This window comes from Canis aureus, chromosome 8 (genome assembly GCF_053574225.1).
Source record: "Canis aureus isolate CA01 chromosome 8, VMU_Caureus_v.1.0, whole genome shotgun sequence".
Lineage (NCBI taxonomy): Eukaryota > Metazoa > Chordata > Mammalia > Carnivora > Canidae > Canis > Canis aureus.
Window position 1 is genome coordinate 45220756 of NC_135618.1, and position 19275 is coordinate 45240030.

Genomic DNA, 19275 nt, shown 5'->3' on the forward strand with positions numbered 1-19275 from the left:
AAACTCAATAGACTTTGAGTAGAACTCACCATCTTACCTTCAGTTGAAAAATATGCATACTTTCTCTCCCAGAGGCCAAATATGAGTTCTGGGACTCCCAACCCTGGAAATATGCCTTAATTCACCTATCTCCCTGCACCACCATATATATTAAATCAATCAGCAGTCCTTGATAGCCTTAATGTTTGAATAGTTTTCCTTGACCACTTCTTCCCTAGTTTAAGATCACTACTTCATGTTAGCCCTCACCACTCACTGGTTTCTGTCACAGCTTCCAGACTGGTTTCCCTGCCCCAGAGAGGGCCTTTCAGCCTATCCCTTCCACAGTAGCCCTAGCCAGCACTCTAAATATCTCTGCATATGTGATTGGTCCACTCTCTCCCTTAGAGCATTTTGATGGCTTCTCACTCCACTTGAAATAAAGCAGAAATGCCTGATCATAGTCTAATCAACCCAGCCCATTCCCAGGTCTCTGTAGCTGTCTGCATTCATGCCAACATAATTTCTGACAACAAAATCCCCGTTCCACCCCTACCCCCTACACATTGACTCTTGAATCCCATCGAACTAATCATAGCCTTCCAAGTACATCTAACTCCTCCCGTGCTAGCTAATAATCAACACCTGCAACTCACCCTGCAAATAAAATACTTTCCCACTCTCTACCTGGCAGCCTCCTACTTGCCCTTTGAAACTCAACTTAGAAGGCAGCTCTTCTGGGAAGCAGTCCCTAACCCCACAAAACCGGCCAAGTGACCTCCTCTTTGCTTATGTCATCAAGGATTTTAAGTACCCATCAAGTCGCCTGTCTGCCCCAGCAGACTCACTGAGGGTAGGGACTGTGTTCTGTGCCTTAGCATCCCTTATATCCAGCCCAGAGCCTCTTGCAGAGTAGACACGTGTTTATTATGTAAACAATTGAATAAATAAATGTATCAGCATGGCCACCATCACCATGATCTTCCTGTAACCAATTGCCAATTTCCTGTGGTATCATCTGGTAAAACATACTGAGAGTAATGTGGATTCCAGAGTTGGCTGAACCTGAGCACCAGCTCTTCTGCTTCTTAGCTGTGTGACCTTGGCCTTTGCTTCCTCCTCTGTAAAGTGGGCATAACACAGGTAACCATATCCTATGATTACTGTAAGAATTTTTTTTAAATGCCTACAAAGACTTTATTGTTCCATTTGTCATGTGGTCATAGTACAACCAGTATCAGGTGTTTTATGATATACAGGGCTCTGGAAAATATTACATGAATCCATTTAAATGAACCTTCCAGCCTGTCCCATCACAGGTATTCAATCAAGGTTAGGGCCATCATACCTACAGTGTGCACGTCTTCACGAAGTTGAAGTTAACCCCTGTATGTAAGTCCAGAACTGGAAAGAGCAAGGCACTAATTTTATCAGAACTCTTATTTACCAATATGACACTTAGGGAATGCATTTGCTCTTTTCCCCCTCAGGGGAGACAGATATGCTCATTCTTTACTGTTCTCTATTTTAGATGGAACTGATATTGCCCTATTAATATAATTCTGTGCACAGAGAAGAAGGTCCTGCCAAGAGCAGCCTGGTGTTATTTTAGCTCTATCCATAAATCCAAAGGCCTGACAATTATTTTTAATTCCACTTGCTAGTTTGAGGTTCTGCGCAATTAATCCATACCATTAATTTCATAACTATAAATATAACCCAAGTTTTCCTGGATCCTTATGCCAAAAAGTGCAATCTTATGAATATACTTGTTAGTGTTCCACTGGCTAAGAAGCTATATTGGGGAAAAAAGAGAGAAAAGAATCAGAAAAAGGAAATTTCAGATAATAGACACACTTGGAAAAGCATCCTGGCTGGAGTGCTACGTGTCATTACATGGATAATAATATAAAATCCCAAGCTTACATAGCCTTTTATGGGCTACCATTTGCTGTTTATTATCTCATGTTGTTTGAGTCTTATGGTGGATGGTCACATACAGAGAAGGAGATAGTATTACCATTTTTCAGAGTGGTAAACTAATGTACATTCAAGGAACGTGGACCAGAAAGTTCAGCACATTGATGAAAGAACTGGAGGCAGTTTTCTGGCCACAGGCAGGACCTGTGTGATTGTATATTTTGGTATTCATCTTGTGTGGGGTGCAAAGAGAAAACAAGTGGACAATGATGCCTAAATATGTTCATCTTCAAAGTCTGAGCCTAGCTCCTCTGAGAAAAGAAAATGCTAGCAATAGGCTTCTAGAAATCTACTCAAAATGCAAAAAAAGTCCTAATAATCCCCATTTAAAAATCCATATTGCACTGTGCAGAATAGTTTCCATTTATTAAACTCCTTTTACTATATAGCAGGCCCTAGGCTAGATGCTTTATATACATTATTTATAATCCCCACAAGTTATAAAGTGCCTGGGTGACCATGTTCCAATGAATTACTTCACTGGTCCTCAACATTCTCATCTACAAAATAAAAATAATTATAATACTCACCATTTAGGGTTCTGGAGAACATAAAATGTGATCATGTATGTAGTATGTTTGGCTCAAAGCCTATGTCATGGTCAATGCTCAGACATTGTTATTAGGCTTTTTGTTTTCACTGTTTGAAATTATATAGAAAAAACTCCATGCTTTTCCCATTTGAACCCCCTGCCTCCTGCAACACTGGATGATGTCACCTGCATAATAGAATTTGGTTGGAAAAAAAAAAAAAAAGAACTAAGTGGCCAGAGCGTGGGTTTCAGAATCAGACAAATGGGGGTTCAAGTCCAGTTCAGATTCTTGGAAATTAACTTGTCCTCTATATTCTTCAGTTTTCTCATTTATGAGATGGAGATAATAATAGTACCAATCCCATAGAATTTTTGTGTGAATTAAGAGAAACTAAAAGCTCTTTCTGCTCACAGGAAGTATTTAATAAATGGTAGCATTAATATCCTCACAGGAAGCCTGTGGGGTGGATGATATCATTAGCTCCGTTTGACTAATAGAGACACTGATAATCTGAGAAATACAAAAATTGCCAACTCTTCAGGGTTGGTTTGGATCTCAGAACTAAGCATTACCCATGGCCAAACTCAATCCTGTAGAGTTGCTCAACACCCTCCCCCACTTAAATGTCTCAGCTGCTAACCAGTGCCATGCTCTAAGGGGCAGGAATGGAAGAGGGCCTCCACCCATTTCTGCTGACCATGGTGGTGACCTCTCTTTGTGTGGATCACTCCCCTATCTTTTGAGAAGGATTTGGGATTGAGACTCTGGATTAGATACATCTTTGTCTTCAACTTCTTTTTTTTTTTAAAGATTTTATTTATTTATTTATTCATTCATTCATTCATTCATTCATTCATGAGAGGCACACAGAGAGAGGCAGAGACATAGGCAGAGGGAGAAGCAGGCTCCCTGTGGGGAGCCTGATGCGGGACTCTATCCCAGAATGCCAGGATCATGACCTGAGCCGAAGGCAGACGCTCATCCACTGAGCCACTCAGATGCCCCTGTCTTCAACTTCTGTCCTGATTGATTCATATTATAACTTGATGACTATTCCATATTTTTTTTGTTCCATATTTTTTTGAAGGCTCATCCATTTTCAAAGAGACGACAATTCCTGAATGCACAGCCTAGGGTGTCATTTTGGTAATGGAATTCAAATCTGGCTGTGATGATTCAAGTTACCAGCTCAAATGCTATTTGGGGAGCGAAATGTGTTCAGTCCTTTCTGAGAAACCTTGAACAAGTCGCTTATTTTGCCTGAATCTCCATGTCCTCACCTGTTAAAAGGAGGGAAATGTTCCTGTTCTCCTTACAAAATTGGTGCTTGTTGGAGGTTGATCCAAATCTGATTTTTGCCCTCTTTTTCTACCTTATATCTGCTTGTCCTATTTTCTTCAAACACATTTTAATGATGAAAATAAAAATATAGATAGCATCAGCTCTAATCTGCTGGCACGCATAGAGGCTAGTGTGGTGGGAAATGACACGAAGAATCAAGATTCCTCCGACTCAGATTGTCCATTTCAACATGAAAATTAAACACAACATAAGAGAGAGGCTATTGGTTTCTTCACATCACTCTACAACTCCCTTCAAGGAAATAAAAGTTGATTATCTTGTCTTTTTCTCAGTTTCACATTTTTCTCCTATATGCATTTCCAATGGAGTCTTTATTTGCACACTGAGAGAAACCAAGATGGTTCAGCCCCTATCTCATTCCTTCTCAAACAGGTCCATTCAGTCTTTCTAATTTACAGAATTATAATTCAAATGGGAGGAAAATAGACTCTAAGAACTCTCTAGATGTGATTGTGATGAGTTTTAAAACACATTTTCGAGACAGTGGCTATAGATAACGAACCGTGTGGTAGAGTAATGAGGAATGAACAAGCAGCACCCTGCAGGAGTCAGGGGGAATTTACATCTTCAGGTTTGCAGAGGGATGCTGACTGGTTTTGCACAAAGCTGCAAGAGACTGATTATGTGGCAGATTTGCATGAGGCTCAGTGGGATGCTCTGAGCAAAGCTCAGGAAGACTCCTGGTCCAGCAGGGAATCTTGTACCTGTAATAGCTCTTCTTGCAAACATTGGGAGCATGTCAGCCATGCAGGGATGGGGGACTCCCAATGTAGCTTGTCATAATTAAAGCAATGGCAACCTTTACTACTAACATACAAAGAACCTCTCTCTCTACCATATGGTGTTGTTGAAATCAAATGGACCTCAGCATCTAACACACATGAGCCAGAGTCTAGAAGTTGCCACTTCCTTGCTCTCTAACCTTGAGCAAGTCATCAATCCTCACAGAGCCTTGGTTTCTTTAGATATGAACTAGGGGAAAGACTAATAGTACTCTTGTTGAACGCCTGTTAAAAAAGAATCAAAGTAATAAATATAAATCCCCTAAGCTATAGCCAGGACACAATATTTTTTTCCATTGTTAATTATTTTATACAATGTGGGGAATTATCTTGAGGTACAGAAAGCTAGTTTCTTTGTCTTCAGAGTCTGAAAGCACCCTCAGTGCTTCCACAGCTTAGAGACCAACACTGGGAATATTCAAATCACTCTCTATCTCTGCCTCTCCCTCTGGCCCACCCAGGCTCCAATGCCAAGAAAAACAGCATAGTGGGGAGTGCAACCTCTGCTGCCAACAGTACAAATAAGAAAACCACACTGCAGCTACAGAAGGCAGCCTGACACAGCCACTTGTAGCCAGAAGCAGATTGCCGGGGTACACCACTTCACTGTTCTCTTTTCTAACAGACAAATGTCATTCCTGTCTGCACCAACAGCATGTACATGGGGAAATAAGAGAAACTGACAGAGACAATGTTGAGAAAGTCGAGAGCAGTTTCAGACAACAAACCACTGAGGTCTGGTAGTCGTAGGTGGGGTGGGAAGCAATCCAGCTGCTGCCAGCCAGATGAACTGTGAAATGAGAAAAATATGAGGAGCCTCTAATGTTTATGATTCAGTTCATAAAGTGGGTCAGATGACCCACTTGATGTCCCTTGGATAACTCTTCTCTATCCTTTAGGACTCAGGACACGTGTTAGCTCTTTCAGGAAGCCTTTGTTTGTTGCTTTCCTCACAGCCAGGGTGGGTAGACATTGGGCAGTGCCCGAGGCTTGCCTCTACTATTAGCACTCATCTTACTATGAGTATGCCGTAATAGAAAGTTCGTTTCAGGGCTCCTGGGTGGCTCAATGGATTAAGTGTCTGCCTCTTGATTTCAGCTCAGGTCAGGATAAAGCCCTGTGTCAGGCTCTGTGCTGGGCATGGAGCCTACTTAAGATTTTCTCTCTCCTCCCTCTGCCACTCCCCGCTCCACTCTCTTTCTCTCTCAAACAAAGTTCATTTCTCCATGTCTCCCACTAGACTGTGAGCTTCCTGAGGTCAGGGACATTGTATTATTCATCTCTGCTTCACCCATAATTACCACAGTCTTGGCACAGGTCGGTAATCGATAAATACCCAGCAAAAGATCAGTAGGGGTAACTTGGTAGGTTCAAGAGTGGATGACCAACATGGATGGATGAGAGATGGTTTGTCAGATGAGTTGATGGATGGATGGACAGACAGATGGTTTATTACTGAACATTGGATGACTAGATGGATGAATGGGTGAATAACTGGATGGGTGGGTGAATAGTTCAATCATATCACACACTCATAGTTAGTAGTTACTTTACCCCAAAGAGTAAGATTTGAATCTATGTAATAGGCTAGGTATTACACTAGCCTCCTAGCCCCCTCCACTCAACTTTCAAGGCAGATATAAGCCACAAGAATCTCTAGGCCCTTTATGAAAATTGGCATCATTCATCCTAGAAACTGTACAACATGATGGAACAAGCACCAGATGTGGAAACTCCTAAGACCTACATTTGAATCTTTTATCAGCTATTGATAAAAAATGTCACTGAATATCTCCAAGTATTCCCTACTCAAAAATCCGAGAGTACCAGCCACTTCACAAGATTATCACGCAGCTAAAATTAAATTGTAAATATGAAAGCCAACATTGTAAGGTTTGGCATAGAAGATTTGCATTATATTCAGAGGGCCATTAAAGTTGATCTCCTTTGTCTACTCATTTTCAAATTTGTTTTAGAAATATTCTATCTTTTCCCCAAATGAGAGCTCACTTGGAATACCAATATACCAATCAGACAGAGCATTACCATCTCTGGTTAAAGCTGGATCCTGTCTCATTAACCCCTATCCATTCAGAGACCACTGTGGCACTCTGGAAGAATCTGGCATCCCGGAGAACGCAGGAAAAAGCTCTCTCCTATATGATGCAGGGAAATCTCATTCTATGTTCTGCAGTGTTGGGCTGAAACCCTGCTGTTCTACTTATCCTCCCTCTCCTTCTCTTCCCCCTTCTGTCAGAGGAGCACAGGGCTTTGCATTCATCTATGCAAAGAGGAGGTGATGACCCTGTCAGAAAATAAAAATGGTTTTCATCTGTCTCTTTAGGAGTTTCTAGAAATACTTCTGACTGAGAGGCTCTCTGAATAATTCACTCATCTGAGATCATTTAAATAATCTATTCACTCATTTTCATAATTGATGGCAATGGCACACTATCAAGGGTACAGCCTTTGCCTTACATTTATACCATCTATCAGCTTGATCATGCCCCCATCACCCTCAGATAGCTTCCTTATCAAGTTGGGTTTATGGGTTCCATAGACATGGATACTCCAGATGACATCATGGTTGACTCTGGCTCTCTTGAGAGAGATACTGCTGGGGTTCCAATTCTACCCTTGCCACTGTCTCCTTGGGCAAGTCATTTATCCTATGCAGCTTCTGATTTCTCTCCTATGATATGGAACTCCAATTATAATTGAAGCTGGCATTTACTGACCATCCACTTTGTGCCAGTCAGTATTATAGGCACTAGATAAACATATTTTTAAAATTTCCCAACAACCTATGAGGTATGTACTATTATTAGCTCCCTTTTAGATATAATAAAATGCAGAGAATGTTGTGATATTTAAACAAGATAATGCCCTGAAAACATTTAACTGCATCATATAATAGGAACTCAACTATTGGCACCTGTTACTATCATGACCCTCACATCAACCAACACCACTACCATCATCACCACCAAACATCCTTATTATTAACATTCCCATCAACGCATGTTCCCACAGAGATATCTTGTCTGTAAACTGCTTTTTTCCCCTAACTTCTGAAATCGAGAAAATTTTTAGCAGAATGTTGCCTTGCAGGAGAGCACTGATTTAACTGCTATTCTTTTGGGAATTGTTTTGATGATACAAATGCAAAGAGAGAAAGAGAGAGAGAACCAATGCAAGACAGAAACAGAAACACACACACATGCATACACACACACACACAGAGGGAGACGTACCACTTACCTCAGTTTCAAGTGTTAATTTGCTAGAGACCTACTATCTTTTCCCCACTGTGACCTAACATATTGTACTGTGTAGGTATTTAAAATAGCCACAATGCATGACTCTAGGGAAGTCAGATGATCATTTTAAATCTTCTATGATGGCTTTACTTTCCCTCTCTAGGGCTCGCATCATTTGAAAAACTTAATGATCATTACATAAGGAAACAAGTCAAATTTCACACAGATTCTGCTAAGGCAGTGGAATCACCAAACCCATTTTACAAATGGGCTCTTGACTTTAGATGTGGCTTAGGAGGAAAAAGGAAAGGGACGCCTAGGCAGCTCAGCAGTTGAGCGCCTGCCTTCGGCCCAAGGCATGATCCTGGAGTCCCGGGATGGAGTTCCACATTGGGCTCCCTAAATAGAGCCTACTTCTTTCTCTGCCTGTGTCTTTGCTTCTCTCTCTGTCTCTTATGGATAAATAAATATCTTTTTTTTTAAAGGAGTAAAAAGGAAAGAAAGAGAGAAAAGGAAGCAGGGGTCAAGGGGGAATAAGGAAAGAAGGAAGACAAACAATGTCATTAATGGGCATGACAGATTTCTTCCAGAAATACTCAACCCAGAAATGCCTAAGGACAGACCCGAGCCTAAAAATTAAAAAAAAATATATATCTGACTGATTCTGCTCTGTTATGAATCTCTCAGCCAATCATCCAGTGAATGCTATGTGCTTCCAATACCCTTCTGAGGTTCCTTTCAGATCCCACTGACACTGTCCTCTTCATACCTACACTTCCTTTAAACCAAGCTATTTAAACAGCCCCTGAGAATTTATTCCAAAGATCCCTACCAATCACCACTTCATTTTTAAAGCAGCAACAGAGTTCACGAGTTCACGTCTAAGAGAACAGGCTGTGGCTCTGCAACCCTGTGCTAGTTATTGAATTTGTCTGGGCTTCATTCCCTAATTTATAAAAGAGGGTAACAACATCTGTATTCCAGTGTCCATGTGAGGACAAGATGAGTTTATATATTTGAATGCTTAGCGCCCTGCATGGTGCCTCGTCAATGCTAAACAAATGTTAGATATTACTAATCATTATTTTTCTGTTTTCTTCTCCTTCAATAGCGCTCCAACAATTACTGAATAAAGTCCTGCAGCCTAGAATTCACATTCCAGCACGGTGCTTCCTTCTCATCGTTTCTTCCCAACAATACATATTCATTTTCTGTTGTCGCGTAAAAAACGGCCTCCAACACTGTTCTGCAGGCCCAAAGTCCAGTGGGGCTTGACCGAACTCTCTGCTTGGGGTCTCACAAGGCCAAAATCAAGGTGTCAACCAGTCTGGACACATGGCTGGAGGATCTGGGAAGAATCCACTTCCAAACCCATTTAGGTCATTGGCCTAGTCCAGCTCTTTGAGGGCTGTGGGACTGAAGACCTTGCTTCCTTGCTGGCTGCTGGCCAGGGACAAAACTCAGCTCCCAGTGACCCCCGACAGGCTTTGTCACGTGGCCCCTCAGTCCTCAAGCCTAGCAGTCAAATCCTTCCTGTGCTAGAATCTGTCTGGCCTCTTCTGCTGTTGCAGAAAAGTCTCTACTTTTAAAAGTCTCATGTGATGACATTAGGCCCAGCCTGATAATCTCTCTCTTGATGAACTCAAAATCAGCTGACAACCCCTTTGGCTCCCTAACATAACAATGATGGAAGACCTATCTCATCATATCCACACACCCTCCAGGAGGGAAAGATTACAGGGGGCAAGGGGCATTGCCCCCCTACCATGCAAGCTATTTCAAACACATTAGAATGTTGAATGTTGGAACATTAGAATGTTCCTTACCTTAGAATGTTGCCTACCACACAAGCTATTTCAAATACATTGAACTCCTTGATACTGGGCTTGCATTTATAATGTTCCTTCTACATGGAATGGCCTCCTACATATATTCAGAAGTCCAGATCATGCTTATTCTCTGACACTTGTTCAAATGAGAAGTCCTCTGTACAGATGCCCTCAATCTTTCTGCCTATACATAATGCATATCTTCTCTAAATATGATAGAGTTTTATCAAAACATCTTTTGTGGCACATATCACACTGTCTTGTGGTTATGAGTAATCCCTAGTGCCCTACTAGACTCTATGTATCTTGAAGACTGGTCCATGTGTTAACCACAACTCTCCACAATGACCTGCACACAGTAGCTATTTTGAACATCTTGTTTGATGGAGTACATGTGTGAATGAATAAGCGTTATGCACCCCAAATCCAACCACCTCTGTTTATGCAGGACAGATTTAACAGAAAAATAAATCATTTAATAACAACAGTTATGGAGAATATACCAGGTGACAGGAACTGATCTACATTATTAAACAACATTTTCTTTGACATTGGTACAGTCTCATCAGAGATTACTCAAGGTGCAACAAAAAATCTCCTTATTTCCTTTTCTCTTAGGCTTTGCCACTAAATATTGTATTCCAAAGGAAGAAAGAAGTGCAAAGACTAAGAAGCAGAGAGTCCTAATAACTAGGATGACATAGATAAAACCATTTTTTCAGGGTCACAAAGAGTAGATCTATGCCCTAAAGCTGTGCTTCTAGGTCTTTCAGGGGCATGAGAATCATGAGGAGAGCTTGTGAAAAAAGCAGAATCGGAAATGATCATTCTGTAGGTTTGAAGTAGGGATAAGACCTCCACATCTTTCCCACAGTGATTCTGATACAGGGAGCCCCATGAACTATACCTGAATGACCAACCAACACTAAAAAATGCTCCTCGTATGGGAAAGTTCATGAAAACCAATCTTTCCATCCATTCTTACATCCATTCTACAAATACTGAGTCTCAGCATTTAAGCACCAAAAATCAAATGGTAAGAGAACAGTGAAAATCTGAGAACAGTGCTCTCTCAGGGCTAGTCATGGCCAGAGTGCATGGCTTCATCAATGGGCTGCCACTGTCTTCCAAGCAAAGTGAGCACATAGAAGAAGCCAGAATGTCCTTCTCCCTCCTTGTAGTATGTGTAAACCATGCTCTTCACTTTCAGCAATGCACACAATTGTTCTATCGATTAGTCATTTACTAGTGGTGTCTCAATTTTAATTTTCTTCCAAGACTTCATTCACATAATCACTGGAATATGTGTGTGCAGAAGCCAAGTACAATGTTTGCATAAATACTTCACTCCTTTAGCAGGATGAACCTGTTTGCAGATTATTGATATTACATGCAAATACACACACACAAGCAAACACATACTAGAAATCTTCTGCACATTCTCATGAGTTCTTGAGACTACTCACTGAGTCATTCTGGGCTAAACATGGTGGGTAACTGACAGAGGGGTAGTTGAAACACAGTGATCTAGAAGAGAGGGAGTTACAGCAATCTGCAATTAGGAATCACATCCTGTCACAATTGTACCCCATGCATACACCACTGTTGGTGAAAGCCTCCCTAGATCTCATCACCCACTGACATGCCATGTCAGAACTAGACATTCCAGACTTCAGTCTAAGCTTTTTCAAAGACCTCCTGTATCATATATGCACCAGGAATTCTTTAAGAGGCATCTCCTTCATTATGCACAAAAAACAAGGGACAGGGTATGATCCTGGAAGATGGAACTGCTATAGACCAGAATAAACCATGGCCTGTGAAGTATGATAAATATTTATCCCCCAAGTTCCAGTGAGTTGGCTTTGAGTGGAATCTGCTGCATCTCATGAGAAAAAGGAAGTGGATGTCACTCTAAGGTGGGGGGTGGGGGGAAGAACTCTCAATTTCTCCTCTAAAATATCCCTGTGCCACTGCCAGTCTTTCCGTAAGATATGATTAGGAATGCAGTCTTTGGGGTCAGGCCAACCTCCACTCATACTCTTTTTTTTTTTTTTTTAAGATTTTATTTATTTACTCATGAAAGACACACACACACACACACACACACACAGAGACAGAGGCAGAGGGAGAAGCAGGCTCCATGCAGGGACCCTGATGTGGGACTTGATCCCAGGTCTCCAGGATCACTCCCTGGGCTGAAAGCAGGTGCTAAACTGCTGAGCCACCTAGGGATCCCCTCATACTCTGCCTCTATTACATACTAGGCTGGGGGAATCTGAAACCAGTCATGCTAACATGAATTTCTGTTTGTGAGGCAGGAATAAGAAATGCCTCCTTGAGATGAGTTGTGGGAACCACTAAATGAGATCATGCATGTGAAATTCTCACATAGTTCTTGGTGCAGAGTAGCTCCTAATGAATGGTAACTGTAATCTGAAGTCCTCATTACCAACAGATTGTACAGAGACCCTTCTGGATGCTAGAAACAAAGCCCTATGGCAAGGCTAAAGAAACATGGAAGGAACAGACCTTTTCTCAGGTGGGGCTGGTGGTCTAATCGGAGATAAATATGCAAGCAAACAATGACAATGCAAAGTGACACTCTTAGGAGTTAGTACACAGGTCTGTAGAAATGAAGTGGAAAGGGCCCCACCCACTTGAGATTATCCAGGAAGGTTGTCCTTGGCAAAATGAGAAAAACATTCAAAGGATCAAGGACATCAGGGAGCACAGCATAAGCCCATGACAACCGAATATGAGGGCATGCAGCGAGGGGAGGGGGGCAGGGGGTTTGGTACTGGGAGGGTAAGAGTGAAGATGCCTGTGCTGGGACACAGGAGAATGACCATACCTTAGACAAGAGGAAGGTGGAGATCTATGGGCTCTCTGAATGGGGGTGTTGTGCAAGCAACAGTGGAGATCAGAGGTCTGGGCTGGTGCAAGGGATCTGGGAGTCATCCCGTGTGGGAGGCAGCTGGCACCAAGGACATCAAAGAGAATGCAAACAGGGAGGAGGAGGAAGGGGAGGCAGATGCATCAGAGCATGGGAGCAGGATTTTTGGTTTGGGAAGACATGATGGGTCTCTCTCATGTCTTCTGGGGCATTGCTACCATCCTTAATTACTGCATCTCTAGAAAACAAAAGGATTATTTAACTTTAATATATATATGGGTTTGGTTCTCTTTATGCTTGAGGTCAAAAATTCAAAACTGCTTTCAAAATCTTTCTGTGAATCTCTCTCTCCCTGTCTCTCTTTCTAAATCTATCTCCATTTTAAAGCTAGTCTGTACATACGTGTATATATGTGTGTGCATATACACATACATATTTTCATTTTAAAGCAGTATAACCTGAATATGATGAGTAGAATTATTCCCAAAGCATTTTTTCAGGTCATTAATAAGAATATTATTCAATTTGGAGAAATCCTGTCTATGCTCAAACCCTAGCCCCGAAGGCCTTACCCTCTTGGAGACTACCCCAATGGGCTGAGTCAGGTTCAACCTTCTCACCCCAGTGAAGGCTTGGTTATGAGCCACTTGAAGAGAAGGATGGTTTCCTACTCACCCTTGGATAAGTCCTAGTGCCTGATAGAATGATGGCCACAGAGTTGGTGCCCAGGGAGTACTGGTTGTACTGGCCTGGGCTGTCAATTGCCTTGCTTCCATGGTACTGTTTGCAAACATCTCTGGGAAGCCTTGGGCCCACCAAGCTCCAAGGCAGAGCAAAACCACTAGAGAAAAGGAGAGGCAAAGAACATGGAAACCCTGATTTATAAGAGGAAGCCTTCTTAGCACTGAATTCTATGTCTGCTGGACACAAGCATGCATTGGTCTTGGCCCTGGAGTAATCCACACCAGCCATACACAAGGGCCCAGCAGAAAGCAAATGCCCCTCCAAGAGCTTGTCATAATTTCCAAGACACCCTCATTACATGCTGCTGCTTCCAATGAGGCCAGAGATGACCTCAGAGATAAAAAGAAGTGGCAGCTGAGCCCCAGGATAACAGCTCCCTCCTTCCGTAGGCCATCCCCTCTGATGACCTGCTGAACCTCGGATGCTGCTGGCAGGCAGGCTTAAGGATAACATGACTGGTATTTACCTGCTCCACTGCCTTCCTCTTTCTTTAAGACAGAAGCACAAGGAGTTTTTTTTCTGAAGCACCTGATCCCCTGAGTGCCAAGAGAATAGCCCAACTACAGGAAGCATTTGTACATTCTAAGCTCAATTCGGCAGTAATTCCCTGAGCTGCCTATTTGAGAAATTGTTGTATTTCAACAAGAATTTGAAGGAGGACACACAAAATATTAAAAGGCCATTTTCTGTTTCTGGAAGCGGAGGATGTCAGGGGCAGCTTTCTTTTGTGCAATGTTATCACCTGCGAGGCAGTGGTCTCCCTATAGACAGGCTCCCTGGCAAATGAGCTAGATCCAAAGGCAGCACTGACAATTCACAGGTGTGAGCCAAGTCTGACCCAGGACTGGTGAAATCCAGCCAAGGAGAACAATTTCACAGCTCCACAAGTGATCCTCAGGTTGTATAACTTCAAACAGCTGAAAAATAACCTCAAAAGGCAACACCATAAGGCAGAAAAGGCCCACATTCCCTCCCTCCTATTAAGAACAGGAAAAAAGTAATTTGCATTTGGCTTTGCCTTTGTAAGAAAGAAAATCCAGAAGTTGAAGGATGGATAAAAGAAGGTGCGGGTACAGGAAAACATTACACATTAAACAAAACAAAACAAAACCAGCATGTTCAGTGTCCCAGATGCACAAAGGAGCCCAGCTCTGTGATGGGGAGGTGGGCCACAGGGTAAATCAGATGCCAGTTAAGTAGAACCCAAAGCTTTCCTCAAGCATCACTCAAGGCACAGACTCCTACCGCCCCCCCTCCTGTACATACAGACTAGAATCTAAGTTTCATGAGTACAGAAATTATTTTTTTGTTCACTGATGGATTCCAAGCATCAAGAATAGTGCCTGGCATACAGTAGGCACTGAATAAATATTTGTTGAATGAATGAATGAAGTATAATTCAGTGCTGGGGTATATTACCTAGAGAAGACCTAGAGTAAGTGTTCAATAACTAGTATTCGTGTCCAGAAGTTAAATGCAAAAACTCAGTAAACACTGGTAGTTAATTGTGCTGGGTATCTCAATTTGAAGGGTTTCAAAATTGTTTTTAATCAAGATGTAATGACATGCAATAAAATAAACAGATCTTGAGTGATAATTTGATGAACTTTGACAAATGTTCATGATAGGAAATATTACCATAACTCTAGAAAGCTCCCTGTGCCCCCTTTCTGTTGATTGCCCTCCTCCACAAAAGCAGCCATTATTCTTGTATCTAATCCCATAGACTGGCTTTGCCTCTTCTTGAACTTCACATAAATGGAATTATGCACTATATTCCTCAATGCCTGGCTTCTTTTGTTCAACATAACGTTTTGGCAACTCATCCATGTTCTAGGTATTACCACTTCATTTAATGAGCAGCATTCCATTTTATGAATATACCATAATTTATTTATCCATTCCTTGTTGATGGACATTGGCATTCCTTCTGATGTTTTGCTGTGATGAATAAAGTTGCAATGAACATTTTTATACAAATATTACTTTTGGGGTATATGTTTACATTTCTTTATAGTAAATACCTAGGAATGTAATTGCTGGGTTGAAAGGTTTGTGTAAGTTTTTCACTTTGTGAGAAACTGCCAAACACTTTTCCGTAATGGTTATAATTTTACATTTCCACCAGCCATACAGAAGCGATTCGGTTGCTCCATATCCTTACCAACACTTGGTATTGTCAGTCTTTTTCATTTTTAGCCATTCAGCAGGTGTGAAATGATACATCATTCTGGCTTTAGTTTGCATGTCTCTGAAGGTCAACGATGGTAAGCACATTTGAGTGTCTAACTTAATTTTCTGTTTTTATGTTGTTTTACTTTTTATTGTTCTATAGTTCTTTATATATTCTTGATATGAGCCCTTTGGGATATACACAGAGAGTTAATATTCTTTTCCCCAATCTACGGCTTGCCTTTTCCTCTTCCAACTGTCAGTACATGAGCAAAATTTAACAATTTTTAAATTTTGATGGAGTCTATTATTTTTACTATACACTGAATGCCTTTTGCCTTCTGCTTTCTCAGATCACAGTAATATCCTCCTAAATTTTCTCCCAGAAATTTTACAATTTTAGCTTTTACATTTAGGTCCTAAATTTATTTTAAGTAATTTTTGTGTGTAATGTAAGCTATGGACATAGGTATTTTTTTTCTACATAGATATCTGGTTGATACAGCACCATTTATTAAAAAGATTTACTTTCAGGGTACCTGTATAGCTTAGTCAGCTAAGTGTCTCACTCTTGGTTTTGGCTCAGGTCATGATGTCAAGGTCATGAGATTGAGCCCCGTGTAGGGCTCCATGCTTACTGTGGTGTTTGCTTGAGACTTTCTGCCTCTCCTTATTCTTCTGTCCCTCCTCTACAGCTCATTCCCAAGCTCTCTCTGTCTCTCTAAAATAAATAAGTAAATCTTTTTGGGGCACCTGGGTGGTTCAGTAGTTGAGCGTCTGCCGTCGGCTCAGGTCATGACCCCGGGGTCCTGGGATCAAGTCCCACATCAGGCTCCCCACAGGGAGTCTGCTTCTCCCTCTGCCTGTGTGTCTGCCTCTCTCTCTTCCTGTGTTTCTCATGAATAAATAAATAAAATCTTAAATTTTCTTTCCTTTCCCCCATTGTCATAATTATTCATCAAAAAGCAATTGAATGCATGTTTGTGGATTTATTTTCATCATTTCATCACTATATGAGATGTCAGTTATAGGGTTTTCATAGATAACCTTTATCAGATTGAGAATTCTTCCTCCTTTATCATGAATGGATATATTGGATTTTGTCAAATGCTTTTTCTGCATCTAATGACATGACCATACAATTTTATCCTTTATTGTATTAATATGGTAAGTTACATTGATTTATTTTTTGAATGTTAAACAAATCTTGTGTTCCCAAAATAAGTACCATTTATCCATGATGTATTATTTTTTAATATATTGCTGGATTATGATTACTAATATATTGAAACACTATGTAGATTGGTGTTATTTCTTTTTAAAATGTCTGATGGAATTCACATCAAGGCCATCTAGGTCAGGAGTTTTTCTTGTTTACGAAATGGGAAAGATTTTAGTTATGAATTCAACTTCTTAGCGAGCTTAGAAAGAGACTCCAGAGTATTTCATTTTTAGGTCTTTTGGAAATTTTTAGGTTTTTTTTTTTTTTAAAAAAACTATACCCATTTTATCTACATTGTAGAATTTGTTGGCATACATTATTCATAATGTTTTTTTACCATTTTATTGTCTGTAGTATCTGTAATGTCTGTAGTGATATTCCCTCTTACTTTTTAGTATTTTTTAGTAGTATTTGTGCTTTCTCTGTGATCACTCTTGCTAGAAATTACAAATTTAATCTTTTCAAAGAAACTATCTTTTGGCTTTGTTGATTTTCTCTATATTTTGTGTTCTACTTTGATTTTTACTCTTATGTTTATTATTTTCTTCCTTCTATTTCATTTGGGTTTAATTTGCTCTTCTTTTTCTAGCTTCTTAATGTAGAAGTTTAAATTACTGACTTTACACTTTTCCTGTTTAATTATAAGCATTTAAAGCTATAAACATCCCCTGTAGTACATCTTCCACTTCATTCTTCAAATCTGGTATGTTGTGTTTTCATTGTCATTTCATTCAAAATAGTTGCTAATATCTTTTGACTTCTTCTTTGACCCACGGGCTATTCAGAAGTTTTATCTTGGGGACCTGGGTGGCTCAGTGGTTGAGCGTCTGCCTTTGGCTCAAATCATGATCCTGGGATGGAGTTCTGCATTGGGCTTCCCATGGGGAGCCTGCTTCTCCCTCTGCCTCTGTCTCTGCCTCTCTCCCATGTCTCTCATGAATAAATAAATAAGTAAAATCTTTTTTGAGAAGTTTTAACTAATTTCCAAACATCTGGGGATTCTCTGGATTTATTTTTATTATTAACTCTTATTTTAACAATATGTGGTCAAAGAATGCATTCTGTATTATTTCAGTCCTTTTAAATACATTGAGACTTGTTTTATCCTCCAGAACACAGTCGACTTTGGTGACTTTTCTAAGTACGCTTGAAGGAAAGTTTCTTTTGTAGCTGTTGGGTGTAGCAGGCAAAAATTTATCCAAAGCTTTCTCTTCATCTTCCCTTCTAGGAATCTATCACTGATCCCCCAAAGTCAATGCTTCTGTTTGCACAGTATTTTCTTCTGATCCTAGTTAATTATAGTATGGCTCCCACACCACATCCTGCATCTTCCTACCCCTAGGATCTCTCAAGCCTCCATCTGATGTGCAAAGTGAAGAGAAATCTCAAGCTGCTTGAAGCAGTTTAGAAGTCATGCCTTGCTTGTCAAAAAAGACAAGATAGCGACCCAGGCTTCCTTTTGATATCTTTTATTCTGCTCTGTATGTGATAGTGTGGTGACTAACTTGGGATTTGGTGGGAGAGAGGGCAAGTGGGGCAGATGTTGTCATCCTTCATGTGGGGTCATCTGTAAATCCCCTGTGACGTCTCCCCTGTCTGACTCAGGACACGGCTTGGGTGGGACGTGTGATGATTTTTTTCCTGCAGAGCTTTGTTTTATATTTTTATATTTTTTATTTTTTTTGTTTTATATCTTTAATAGTTAATACACATGTAGCTAGACAGTGTACTTCACAAACAACAGAACCTCCCTCTCCAACCTTTGATTTACAGAAGTGATACACTTATGTCCTGGAAATTATTTGACTTTAAATAAATGACTATGTAAATGAAAATACAGGGTTCATCTCTATGGCCAAATGTGTAAATAGGGTACCTAATATGGGGTTTAGGCAAACTGGTGTGATCACTGCTATATAGTGAACATTTGCTATTACAACAATGTGAACCAAACTGTAGTCTTTAAATTATTTATTCTAAGTCCTTAAAGGACCCTTCCTAATGAGATTAGAAAAGCCAGCATGAGGATCAGCACACAGTTACCACAGTTTACCCAGAAAAAGCATTCCAGCTACACCTTACGATATTTGGTCTATCTCGTTCCAAGAATGATCTGCTTCTGGTCATGGGATGGGATCTGGAGCAGTTCAGCAGGAAATGTATTGGGAAAAGGAGTAAGTTGGCCACCTCTGTTGCCCATGCTTTCATCCCTCCCCGGCATCTTCATACATGCAGAAGGATGCTCACCTTTTCCCATTCTCGGTCCTTGTTCAGCACGATCACTACCAGCCTGGGGTGCACCTGGTAGCCTTCCTCAGTGAAGGACAAGTCTTTGCCATCCCATGTCACATTGACCATAAATCTAGAGAGGGGAAGAGAGAAAGACAAGATTTTAGGAAAGAAGGAAAGAGGTCAGATGAGTGGGTGGCACCATCTGTGTAACACTCAGAAAGTGAAGCCTCACATGGCCATCATCACTCATGACAAGTGGCCTATACCTGTGTGGGTATTAGTAC

The 19275-nt window shown here is 40.8% G+C and overlaps 1 protein-coding gene across 4 annotated transcripts in view; it reads right to left on the reverse strand.

Annotated features, from left to right (window-relative positions):
- Positions 1–19275, reverse strand: part of GRIN2A (glutamate ionotropic receptor NMDA type subunit 2A) — a 549066-nt gene that overhangs the window by 97706 nt on the left and 432085 nt on the right. For all 4 annotated transcript variants that reach the window (XR_013384909.1, XM_077906606.1, XM_077906607.1 and 1 more), the window contains exon 5: positions 19007–19121. Coding sequence is in view for 3 of the 4 variants with exons in the window: in XM_077906606.1 (XP_077762732.1) it covers positions 19007–19121 (115 nt within the window). In the remaining variant the exon portion in view is untranslated. The remainder of the gene's footprint in view (positions 1–19006; positions 19122–19275) is intronic.